Genomic DNA, 13,557 nt, shown 5'->3' with positions numbered 1-13,557 from the left:
TGCTACCCTACCTAAAATAATAGCTAAGATAATAATAATAATAGATGATAATAATAGCTAAGATTTCTTTACCTCTTCGAGACAGGTTCTATTCCAAACCCACTATCTCATTTAATCTTCACCACAACCCTATTAGGTAGATAATATTCTTAAACTGAAGCAGAAATTATATTGCTTAAGGAAACTAAGCTACAGCTAGTAAAGGATTCAGTCAAAAAACAACCAATGTAGTTTGAGGCCAGAAAGTGAGCAGAATTGTTTATTTCCTTTGTGGCACTTAACCTGAAATAGTCTTATTTGTTTGTTGTCTATTTTCCCTTATAAATGTAAACTCCAAGAATCAGGTTGATTTGTCTTTTTTTGATGCTGTCTCCCCAAACCTAGCTGTGCCTGTCCATGCTCAATGCTCCATAACATGTATTGAATGAAAGCATTTAGAAAGATGTGTGGCACCAACAATAACAATATACATCTTTCAGAGTCTCTGAAGTAAGTTTAAAAATCCTACATCAAAGATTCCTTAAGAAACATTTTTACTTCAAAAGTCTAAAAAAAAAGGTGCACACTTACTTTCCTTTTAAATAATTCTGAGGTGCATAAATATGCCTCTTCTTTAATTCTCTCACATTTCCATGGTGGCAAAGATAATCACTGGGGTATCAACATTCCAACCAGGGGTTAGACGCAGAAGAAATGAGTGAGCTTGGGCTGCTTTTACCTTTAGTTATTAGTGTTTTTACTTACTCACTTTGTTAATTTTCAAATAATTTCATTTTTTAGCAGGTCTTTTGATCCACTTTACTTTTCTCCCTTTTATGACTGACTTTCCCCTGCAGGGCACTTACACTTCCTAACAAGAAGGTATTTTGAGAGTTTGAAGTTACTAAATCGAATCTGAGATGTGAGCTCACATAAAACTCGAATCAAGAATTGTTTCGGTTGTCGTTATTTCTCCTGGCACCTTCCATGGCTTCCATCACTGATGGCTTCTGGAATGTATACGTGGTGCTTCTTAGGGATGCATTCTGGCCAAAAGGAGTCCCTCTCCAAAGGGAAACCTGCTTGATAGAGAACTTGATGAGGGTAACAACGTCCACAAGTTGGGCGGTCCTTGTAAAGCAAGAACTTTCTCAGACGGATATCCTATAAAAATGAAAAGTCCCCGAAAAGATTTGGAATAACCGGTGGCAGGAGCTTTACCAACCACGCCGAATTTTTATCTCCGGCGGTTTAGAGACTGAGGATGCAAGTGGAAAGAATGGGGAAAGAAAGAACGGAGAAAGAGAGAATGGGGAAAGGTGAGCTACGCGCCTGCGTCGGTGAGCCTACGTCCCGCCTTCGCACGTCGGGTCTTCCCGGGATTTCTAGGTGCTTTTGTGCGCAGGCGCTGGAGAGCACGCCAGCGAGAGCGACTCGGCCAGCATGGCGGCCGGGACTCTGCGAGGGTTGGCGGTAGCCGGCGGCGGCGAGAGTAGTGAGAGCGAGGATGATGGCTGGGAAATCGGGTATCTGGACCGGGCATCTCAGGTAGCGGAGAAAGCCTTGTCTTAGCCACACCTGTCTGCTTCCCCTGGCCCTCGAAGGCGAGAGCAGATGTGAAACCTCTTCTCCCATGTTACCCATTTTCCCCCCCACTGGAAAGATGTGCTTTTGGACTCCAAACACAAAGAAATAGTCCTTTTTTTAATTCCTGAACTGTGGTTTTGTCAAATGCTCTTCCCCTTAGAGAAGCACCTTTCCGTCACATCCCATTTTTTTTTTTTTTTTTTTTTTTTCGCTGTTGGTGCTGGGAAATTGATTTGGCGTTTCCACCCCTCACTTGCCCAGGGAAGAAATTTTTGGTGGTCAGTGTACCTCTCCACTTGGGTTTGGACCCGTCATTTCCCGTTATTTGTTCACAAACTTTGTATGCTGACTGCGCCCCCCCCCCCGCCCCCCCCACACACAAAATCAAGTACTTAAACATTATTGTTAAATGGATATAGTGGATATAAAAATACTTAATTTTCTACTTTTTAAAGAAATTAACAGGGTCGTTACCTACAGAAGACAAGAATGAAACCTTTAAGAAAGCATTGACCATGGGAGATATTTCGTTGGTGAAGAAACTCCTAGATTCTGGTGAGAGATGAGACGTAAATCAATTTTGACTGAACACGGTTTTTTTTAAGTTCACAAGGGTTCCGTATTTATTTGTATTCTTTTTGTAATTGATGCAAAATGTTAGTAAATATATCAAGTACCCCACATATCTCACTTAGACTTAACCCTGAGCTCTGTTTGCCTCCCTCTACTCTGAAATGTGGAATACCACTCTGATGCTCTTCTCTCAGTTCTTCCATCCCTTCAAGAGGCCTACTCTGACAATCCTATCCTACCGCGGTAATTGTTACTTACTTTTCTCAGTGTTTACTAGGCAATAATATTATTGCAGGGTTCTCAAGAATTGTTTGGGGTTATATATGTTTTAGTTATGTTCTTTCCTTGTGTTTTTGTATGTGTGGAAGGAGGCCTGAGCTAGGATCAGAATAACTGGGTATTTCTTCAAGCTTTACTGCCTATTCATTGTGATTTCTTGGGGAAATCATTTAAACTTTCAGAGCCTCAATTTCTTTATGTAAAACATGATCATAATTCTGCTCTGGATCCTACAGCATTTTTCTGTGTCTCTAATGAAATATTGTTTTTAAAAATTACTTTCATATATAAATGTAGGTTGTTGACTATAATAATTGAAATCATCCAGTGGAATAATGAGCATTTATTGAGCATATGCCATCTACTTAACACTGTAGTTTTGTGGAGATTATAGCATATCAAAGGCGTAGATGTTGCTGGTCAGACATCTACCATTTAGTTGTAGAAACCAAACATTCCACACAAAAGAGATGATACTATTTCTAGCAAAATATTTTTCTTCTCCTACAGTAGAGAGGTTACATGGTATAATGAAAGTAGATCGTTTTGTAAACAAAACAGTTTAGGAAAAAGAGACCTGAATACCAAATACAAACACATGCTGGAGTGTACGTAATATTGGATGGGGTGAAATTACAGAGGCTCTTGAAAGATTAGGACTTATTATGACTGTTGAACAAATGTGAGTTTTTTAAGTCTTTTGAACTGAGCCTACTGCTAAGTAGGTATTTTGTCAGTCTTTCAAAAATTTGTTTTTACTTACATAAATTTTTGAAAATTCACTTTAAAAGGCCAATAATAAATATATGCACAAGCTGAAAAATCCATTTGTCCCCACTCTCACCCCCATTGCCCCAGTAATTTGCTTACCAGGTGAAACTACTGTTTTTATGTATTCCAGCTGTCATTATTTAATTTTTTAAAGATTTTTTTTATTTTCTGCCATTCAGAGTTATTCTTGTTTTTGAAAAATTACTTTTGCACCTATTGAAATGTTTAATAAGAAATTAAAGTTCCGTTTGAGTGAACCATTTGTATAGTTAAGATATCTCTAGTTTTTGCTGTTCTACTATGTAGTGACATTTTCAGTTCTCTTTAAATTATGCAATGTTTCAGACATTCAAAAGAGTATGGTGGGTGCACGGGTGGTTCAGTGTTAGAATGCTCCCCTTTCATGCGGGAGACCCGGGTTAGATTCTTGAACTGTGCACCACCACCGCCCCCCCCCCCCCCCCGCCAAAAAAAAAGGTATAGACACTATCCCTTTCCCCTTGGAAATTACACTTCAACTATTTTTGCTGTTTATCATCCTTACACATATTTTATATTTTATACCTGTATACGTCCCTAAATAATAGTTGTTTTGAATGTTTTTGAGCCATGTAAATACATACTGTTTCAATCCTTTTGAAACTTAACCTTTTGCTTTTACACCATACCATAATAGGTGTTTAATAATTTCCTTTTTTCAGTATTAGAGGTGATGTTTAGTAAGAATTTTTATACTAAAAGGCCATATTTGCTGATCCTTTTCTTCACATTTTCCTTTTTATCTTTGCTGTGACAGTTTGGGCAGAGCTGTAGATAAGAAAAGACAAAACTGTCTCATGTCTTTCATATGCTGTCAGTTACAGCACTTTAAAGAGGAAAATTTGTTAGAGAAGGCAAATTGGGCCAACTATGTGTACTAAGATAGCTTTATGGTAGTTTTTCTCAGTCATTATCATGTATGATTCAGACCTTCATTCATATGTATAGATTTCTTCTATAGCCTGGTAACTGTTCTCCCTGCCTCCTGTCCCACTCTCAGCAGTGATACCATGTAGTCCTCCTGTCCCACTCTCAGCAGTGATACCATGTAGTCCATATAATACCAATTTTTTGATGTTGCTTCCTTGATCACAAAATACAGCCTACATTTCTTAACAGAGCTTTCATAATCTGACCCTAACCTACCTTTTTAACCTCACCTTTTGCCGATCCCCCTTGGATGAAGTTTGTGTTGAGAAGGAAATTAAGGGAATCTAAGGGATTTATGTGGTATTTGCAACCATAGAGATGTATGATACTGTCCAAGGGTAATAGTCCAATGAAAAATACATTTTACCTCTGTGAAATCTTTTCAACTCCCCTAGAAAGGAAAAAATAGCATGTTAAAAAAAGTTATAATAAAGATATTTTATGTATCATGTGATAAAACAGTGGTCAGATAAGATCTTTTAGAATATAACTGCTGCCTATAATGAAACTAAAGTCAGCTAATTTTTTAAATTTTCCATTTTTTAGATATCACTACCAAAAAAAATTCTCTCTGGAAAAATATGAGAGAAAATTTCTCTCTAGAAAATGTATATGTCACTACGGACAGTATTTTAAGCATATTATGGTGACTGGGGTTTTGTTTTATTTTTGGTGGGGAGTGCTTTTAAAAACTTATTTTTATGTTAACAGGCATTAGCGTAGATTCCAGCTTCCGGTATGGATGGACTCCCCTGATGTATGCCGCTAGCGTCGCCAATGTGGAGTTGGTTCGAGTCCTTTTGGACAGAGGTGCTAATGCAAGCTTCAAAAAGGGTGAGCTGTTTTAGGTAACTTAGTGGATTGTTTACTGTGATTTTCTTGATTCCCATGCAACTATTATGCAAAGTGAAAAAAATTAAAGTACTTAAAAAAATAAACAAAACCTCTTTAATAGTTGTAATTTGTAAATAGCATACAAAATCAAATTAGAAACCATAGATATTTTGAAAAACTTTTTCCAATGAAGTGTATTCTGTTTATATTATTTTTATATCTAGTTATGATGTTAATGCCTTTTAACTTCTATGCTAAGGGGTTTTGATTATTTTTAAATATTTTTAAAATACATTGAAAGGGAACATCAAAAAGCCAATAATTTTGTGGAAAATTACATGAAAATCAGTCATTGGAATTTGTAATCCAACTCTGAATTATGTCACTTGAAAGTTGTTTCAAAGTTAGTTTATTAGATCCATATATTTCTATCTTATTATTAAATAATTTCCATTCAATAGTGCTTTTAAAGAACAAGAGTTATCTGTAAATTCATTTGGATTATTATGTTGAGTACATATTTTTAACATTTCCAATTTAATTAGGCAGTTAAATTGATTTCATAATTCAGACGTACATTTCATTTTGGAATTAATTTTCTCGTTAACTTCTTACTTACATTAGATATCTGTAAAACCATTTCAGTTCTGCTTTTTCATTTAGTTATTTTATATAAACTCTTAACAAGTTCATGTTTTATCTTCTGCTGTATTTGGTTTTTCTTTTTATTATGTCATTTCAAAATTTCTTTCAATGAAGGCTATACTCTAATGAAATTTTTGAAAGTGTATAAAATATTCTGTTCAAAAAACTCACATTGTCTAATAGTTTTTCTTTTACCCCTCCGTCTTGTAATCAGAATTCCTTATAGTTGTAAAACATTTTATATTTTTCCCAGTACAAATTACATATATTCTTTTTCCTACCTGTAGCCACATCAGGTAAGAAGAGCAGGTATTAGCTTCTTTTTTATTTGAGAAAGTTTTTGTCTCTTCTTTTTTTTTAATTTACTTTGATCTCCACTAATACCATAGGAGCCAAGGGAAAGAGAGTTTTAGGAAAAAGATGTGTTCAGAGAGATCTAGTGGGAAAAGAACTGAAAGAAAAACAATAGATATGGCAATTAAGTCAGTTTCAGTAGAGTGGTTTGGGCATAAGCCAGATTTCAGAGAGTTGTGGAATGAGTAATAAGTAAATAAGTGAAACCTAAGAGTATAGATCATTGTTTTCAACCATGAGTTCAGCAAGGCAAATTGTAATCAATCAGACATTATTCATACCTGGCAGAATGGCTCCACAGAGTCCGTGCTCCTAACCACTCTCCTGTTTTCTGAAAATCAGTGGTATAGGTGGTAGAGTCACCTTAAATAGGAGAAGAAGGTTAAGAAATAAGTTGTAGATATAATTCAGAGATTATATTCAGCCCTGAACTCTTTCTTTTTTTTTTTTTTGGTTGATGAAGACAAAGTTGTATTCTATGAGAAAGAAATTTGGAAATGGGTTGGTTATAGAATCTCAGAAGTGCAATATTTACAGTGTTTGAAGTGATAAAAGAAGTCAGCCAAGTAGATATACTGTCTTATGTTTGTTTCTTTTCATTCATTTTTCTATGCATTATAGATAAACAAACTATTTTGATAACTGCATGTTCAGCTCGTGGCACAGAGGAACAAATCTTGAAGTGTGTAGAGCTACTACTTTCAAGAAATGCTGATCCAAATGTTGCTTGTAGGTAAGAGCTTTACTGTCTGTTCAAAAGTGTTGAAATTTCTTTGATTAACAGCTTGTTAAGCATTTTAATAGGAAAGTGTCTTTCTTTTTTTTTTAAATTGATGAGCAGTTTAGTTTACATAATCAACTCAATGAAAGGAAATAGATCATAAGGTCTAAATTATCAAAAGATGGGCATATCATGAAGGTAGTGTCTCACCTTTTAATTTTTAGAAGACTGTTATAAGAATTTGGAATAAGAGGGAAAGAAGGAAAATAAACTTAATCTTATATCCTATTACTCATATACTTAAAAGAATATGATGATTGAGGCTTCGTGAGAAAACTCAGTGTTCTCTCTCTATAGCATTTACCAGCTAAACAATTTCACACAAGTACTAAAATAATTCCAAAGTAATACATAGAAGTGTTTCCATTTTTTGAAGACTTCACGGATTACATAATTAGTTAATACTATATATGTAATAGTGCCTAGACACATAGAAGATGTGTTATCTTATATCTACTAAAATGTCCATAATAATAAAAATGAATCAGATTGCTTAAAATTTTCATTTCATGACTTCTGTCTTACCATCTTCCTGTTAAATCCCTCTTTCTGTTCTATTTAATCTTCAAAATGAAAGGACTATAAATGGCCCATCCAACAGAAGTATATCTAATGAGAATGGGATTGCTCGCAATTTATCCATTCAAGTACAATTGATCTAGTAATAACTATGATTATCTCCAGAGGTTTTTCTAATCCAGCTTAGTTCCTACAGCATCTAGAGAGCAGCCTTGGAAAGTACTGTACAGCTTTAGATAATTTATAGATCTTTTTTGACATATACAGATTTTGATCTAGTCCAGTCATTCTCATTTGAGGCCTATTTTGCTTCTAGGGGGCCATTTAGTGATGTCTGAGACATTTTTGGCAGTCACACTTACGTGGAGGATGCTAGTGGCTAAAGGCCAAGGGTGCTACTAAACATGCAATGCTCTAGGCAGTCCCCTCCTCCCACAATAAAGAACTATTCATCCCAAAATGTCAATAGTTCCAAGGTTGAGAAGCCCTGATCGAGTGTGAGAAAGGCCAACATTTATAGAGTTGGTACTCAATATTTATTAAGTAAATAAAAATATAGAAGAGCTGATAACAAAACTACATGCAAATTTTTAACATGATGGGAATTTCTATTGTATTATAGCTAATAAAACCCTTGATTATTTTGGATATGGTCTCATACCTTGGAATTTTAACATATCCTACAGGATAACTAGTTGAGGTAGGCTTCCAGGAGTGCTACGATTTTGATTTGTACCTCTAGAAATGGCCTAAAGTAAGACTTGCCTCTCTAAGTTCAATGGAAAATTGTTTTTTGCTTTGTGTGCTTCAATATGTATATTACTAATCTACTGTTACTAGATATTATAGTGAAGCCCCCACTCTCCCAATCACTTACTTGTATACACACTTGTAAATATGCTGAACGACAACTCGGGTACTCTCATTGCTTCCAAGCTACTCTCATTGGTTCTAGTTCTGCTTCCTCAAGAACTAGAAGGAGGTAGTTATATGTAGTTAGCATGCTGGCAATGTAAAGAGAAAACTCTAGCATACAAAGACAGCACAGTGAGATTTGGGAGAATTTTTCTGGAAATCTACTAGAAGATTGGGAGTTTTAGTTCCTGGTACAGAGTGTCAAAGGATACCAGAGATAAAATTAAGAGGGGGTAGGCCATGGTGGCTCAGCAGACAGAGTTCTCACCTGCCATGCCGGAGACCTGGGTTCGATTCCCGATGCCTGCCCATTCAAGAAAAAAAAAAAATTAAGGGGAAGCTATTAAATTCCAAAAGTGAGTTCTACATTTAATTAGAAGGCTTGGAGAATGGCATTGAGGAAATGTGATAACAGTTTTTTAAAAGTTTTATTGTGCTTAATTTCTGCACAGTGAAATGCTCAGATTTTCAGTATATGGTTGGGTCAATTTTGAATAAATGCATTCATTTATTCAAAAATTTATTTTTTGGTAAAAAATATGATGTGTCTTTTTGGTAATGTGTCTATTTGGTGATGTGTCTTTTTTGGTAATGGATGGTGGTATTGCTAGCACAACACTGTAAATGTAATTAACATCATGAATTGTACACAACACAAATTGTATTATATATGTGTCATTGCAATACGAAAAATTTTTCGTTCAGGTTAATGTTTTTAAATTGAATCATACTGTTTCATATATCATTAGTTTGTTCCTTTTTATTGTTAAATACTATCTCAATGTATGAATATTCTGAATAATTTTAAGGCCAGGTTTTTATGGGTTGACAAAAATGGCTGACCCAAATAGACAGAAAGTTGATTGTCTTGGAAATTGAGAGAAATGGCACAATAGTGTATTCAAAGACTAAAAGACACATCAGATTCCTTGTGTCTCTTCTCCAAACTTAATTATTAAGCATTATTTCACTTTCTCTCTCCTTCACCCAACCTTTTTTTTAAAATTTGTATTGCAATGACACATATATAGTACAATTTGTGTTGTGTACAATTCATGATGTTAATTACATTTACAGTGTTGTGCTACCAGTACCACCATCCATTAACAAAAAATTTATTTATTCATATTACTCATACCCTATCAATGCGTAGAACGTTTCTTTCACCCCCAGAAGATCCCTCAGGCCCCTTCTAGTCAAATTTTTTCACCTCTAGAAGCAACCATGTGCTCAAGATCTGATTTTATCATTATAAATTGTCTTTTGCTATTCTAAAATGTCATATAAATGATATTCAGAGTATGTATTTTTTGTTTGCTTTTTTTCATTCAGGTTAATGTTTTTAAATTGAATCATATTGTTTCATATATCATTAGTTTGTTCCTTTTTATTTTTAAATATTATCTCAATGTATGAATATTCTGAATAATTTTAAGAGATGAGGCCAAGTTTTTATGGGTTGACAAAAATGGCTGACCCAAATAGATAGAAAGTTGATTGTCTTGGAAATTGAGAGAAAAGGCAAAATAGTGTATTCAAAGACTAAAAAGTTTTTAGAAGACATAAATTGGCATGACTGAAACCATTTTAAAGCTCTGTGCTGACAATATAATGCTCATTTCTCAATTCTTGGCAGCTCCTAGTATTAGGTTCAAGCACCTTCAGCCAGTCCTTTGGCTTATTTCCCACTTGTTTTTAATCTCACTCCTTTCTTGTCCCCACATCAGATTCCTTGTGTCTCTTCTCCAAACTTAATTATTAAGCCCTATTTCACTTTCTCCCTCCTTCACCCAACCTTTTTTTAAAATTTTTATTGCAATGACACATATATAATACAATTTGTGTTGTGTGCAATCCATGATGTTAATTACATTTACAGTGTTGTGCTACCAATACCACCATCCATTACCAAAAAGTTTTTGTCACCACAAACAAATTCTGTACACATGAAGCAATAAATCCCTATCCCCTCCACCAGCCCTTGGTACCCTACAGTCAACTTTCTGTCTCTGAATTTACTTATTTGAGTTTTTCATAGAAGTGAAATCATGAAATATATGTTCTGTATGTCTGGCTTATTTCTCTTAACAATATGTCTTCAAGGTCCATCCATGTTGTAGCATGTACTGGAACTTCATTCCTTTTTAAGGCTGAATAATATTCCATTGTTTTATATACCACATTTTGTTTATCCATTCACCTGTTCATGGACTTTGGTTGTTTCTGAAGCAGCTTTGTTTTCTGTTGTGAATAAGGCTTCTGTGAACATTGGTCTTCAAGTCTGTTTTTAGTTCTTTTGGGTATATACTTAGAAGAGGAATTTTCAGGTCTTAGGATAATTCTGTGTTTAACTTTCTGAGGAAGTGCTGATTTCACAGTGGCTGCACCATTTTTTTCTCACCAAAAATGTATGAGTGTTCCTATTTCTCTGCATCCTCACCAACACTTATTTTCCTTTTTTTTTTAAAGAGTCATCCTAGTGAGTGTGAAATGGTATCTCATTGTGATTTTGATATGCATTTCGCTAATGCTAACCATATTGAGCCCCTACTCTTCTTGATGCAGAATTATAACTTATTTTATGTAACTCAGCCTAAAATTCAGAATGTGAGTGTGGAAAGAGGTTATTCATTCAGTGAGTTTGATCACTGACTGTTCTAGTTTGCCAGCTGCTGGAATGCAATATACCAGAGATGGAATTTAATAAATAGAAAAGGGAATTTACTAAGTTGCAAATTTACAGTTCTAAGGCTGTAAAAATGTCCAAATTAAAGCAAGGCTATAGAAATGTCCAGTCTAAGGCACCAACAAAGATTACCTTCACTCAAGAAACGCCGATGATGTTCTTTCTCTCTCACCTGGAAAGGCACGTAGTGAACATGGTGATGTCTGCTAGCTTTCTCTCCACGCTTCTTGTTTCATGAAGCTCCCCCAGGGTTGTTTTCCTTCTTCATCTCCAAAGGTCTCTGCTGTGTTGTTCTTGTGGCTCTTTGGCTCTCTCCAAAATGTTTCCTTTTTTTAAAGAATTCCAGTAAACTAATCAAGACCTGGAATGAGTACAGTCACATCTCACTATAATCAAAGGTTAATAGCCACAGTTGGGTGTGTCACATCTCCGTGGAGATAATCTAAGCAACTTTCCAACCTACAGTGCAGAGTAAGGAGTAAAAGAAACCGTTACCTCCATATGATGGATCAGGATTAAAACGTGACTTTTCTAGGGTATATAATTCTTTCAAACTGGCACATTGACCGACAACTAATCTGATAGTTTGGCCGTATAAAAACTGTATTTCTTTTTCTTTCTTTTTTTTGGTTAAACTCCTTAATAGCCTATGTTCTCAGAATCGAGTGGATTATAAATATGTATTTATCTTTCTAGTTTTCATAGATTTTTTTTATTTTAACAGAACATTTCTCTGGTGATGGTTCTTGTCAGAATACAGTGTTATTGGTATTATGAAAAGATTTTATATTAAGCTAGTATAATTTAATTAGTACATTTTACCATGGAAAAAAGAGAGAAGTCAAAATTCCAAATTTTAGTCCTAGAAAATTGAGTGGCTAGAAAGAATTTTTAGGTAGCCTATTAATGGTACCTCATAAATAAACGTCTTTAAGCTGAAAAATGAAATTTTTGAATATTGAGAAATGTAATTTTGTCTGTGAATTATAGCACATATCCATAAAATGTACCTTTTTCACCAAGGCTAAGAAGGTGGTAAAACTGCTCAATTCTTACCATCCTCAACTATATTCATATATTTAATTTTGATATTTTTAAATTGCATTTATTATTGAAAAGTAACAGGCCTGGAATTACTTATCAGCCATAAAAATTTTGAGATGAAAGAGATTTAGAAATAATCTGGCCTACTGAAAGAAATGTGAAGAGAATTAAAGCGTTTTGATTAATTAGTACATATAAAGTTTAAAATATTTCAACTTAAGTTTTGTTTTATAATAATGTTTTTTTACATATGTTTAAGAAAACTCATTTAATTTGAACACCTGTTTCGAGGGTTGGAAAAAAAATGAAGCCTGCGAGGTTAAGCCACTTGTCCGTGGCCATTCATCATTCCGTGGTACATTCAAAACTAGAACTCAAGTTTTCTGACTTCTTATCCAGTGCTTTTTCATCATACTACTGTGATTTTTAGGCATTGACAAACTTAAATGGCACAGGGATTTTTGTTGTTGTTATTCTTGGGAAACTCAATACATACTTATTGAAGAAAGCAGAGGGAAAAGAAGAGAGAAACAATTTTAAGATTTGACCATGCCCTATTTTTAAAAAATAAATTCGTTCATTGTAGTTTTAAATTAAGCTTTTTATATTGAAAGGTAGTATAACAAAGAGCAATATCATTAACTGTTCAGCTCAGTGAATTTTTGCAAAGTGAATCACCTCCTAGTACTGGGTCAAGTTATAGAACAACCAGTATCTGAGTAGTCTCCCTCATGCGACTTCCCATTCGCTAGTCCTCTCAAGGAAGCTATCATGCAGATTTTTAACATCATAGATTATTTTTGTCTGTTTCTCTAGTTATATGAAAAGAATCATACCCTTTGTGCTTTTTTGTGTCTGCCTTCTTTTGCTTGACATTATATTTGTAGAATTCATCTATGTTCTTGCATGTAGCGGTAATTTCCCAGTTTTAACACTGAAAGTTCCACATTCTGGGAAACCCCTCCATCCTGGGAAAACCTTGATGGTCACTCCATCATATATATATAGTAGAATTGCCAGTTTATTGAGTATACATAACATCCAGCTTTAATATATACTATTACTCATTAGTATTGATTTATACTCCTGTCATCAGTCCATGGGAATTCAGTTGTTTCTTAGTCTCTCCAATACTTTGTATGTCACCATTTAGATGGCTATGAGTACTGGTATTTCATTGTGGTTTTCATTTACATTTCCCTGATGACTAAATGTTTGATAACTCCAATATGTAGATCACCTGTCATCTGTTAATGTTTTCTAATTCTTTCAGTCACTTGTTTATGCTTCTTGTTGTGCTTCTTAACTTTTTCTTGACTGTTAGATTTTATGTATGAAAATTCTAGAGGAGCTGAATGGTGGTGTTTTCCACCAGAGGATTAACTTTTCTTGCTGGCAGGAGGTTAGAGTAGGGGCTATCATATAATCCAGTCAGTGATTAAAATGGCTGATCTAGTTCTGAATTGCCCTTTGTACTCTGGTATAACCCTTCGTGATGGTTCTTCTGAAAGCCTTGGGTATTCATCCTCATTCTTAGCTGACTTAGCTCCAATTTTTGTCCCCCTAGTTCCATGACAGTGGCACATAGAAATTCAATACTCTTTACCTCCTTGTTGGTGAC

The 13,557-nt window shown here is 34.8% G+C and overlaps 1 protein-coding gene across 4 annotated transcripts in view; it reads left to right on the top strand.

Annotated features, from left to right (window-relative positions):
- The first annotated feature begins 1,389 nt into the window (after positions 1–1,389).
- The window catches only part of ASZ1 (ankyrin repeat, SAM and basic leucine zipper domain containing 1), a 131,066-nt gene continuing 118,898 nt past the window's right edge, over positions 1,390–13,557 (top strand). For all 4 annotated transcript variants that reach the window (XM_077163645.1, XM_077163656.1, XM_077163638.1 and 1 more), the window contains exons 1-4: positions 1,390–1,527; positions 2,022–2,121; positions 4,870–4,992; positions 6,613–6,724. In XM_077163645.1, coding sequence (XP_077019760.1) covers positions 1,423–1,527; positions 2,022–2,121; positions 4,870–4,992; positions 6,613–6,724 — 440 coding nt within the window. In that variant the 5' untranslated portion in view covers positions 1,390–1,422. The remainder of the gene's footprint in view (positions 1,528–2,021; positions 2,122–4,869; positions 4,993–6,612; positions 6,725–13,557) is intronic.

Source organism: Tamandua tetradactyla, chromosome 1 (assembly GCF_023851605.1).
Source record: "Tamandua tetradactyla isolate mTamTet1 chromosome 1, mTamTet1.pri, whole genome shotgun sequence".
In the NCBI taxonomy this organism is placed as follows: domain Eukaryota; kingdom Metazoa; phylum Chordata; class Mammalia; order Pilosa; family Myrmecophagidae; genus Tamandua; species Tamandua tetradactyla.
Note: the sequence above shows the minus strand (reverse complement) of the source record. Positions and strands in the feature narration are given on the sequence as shown.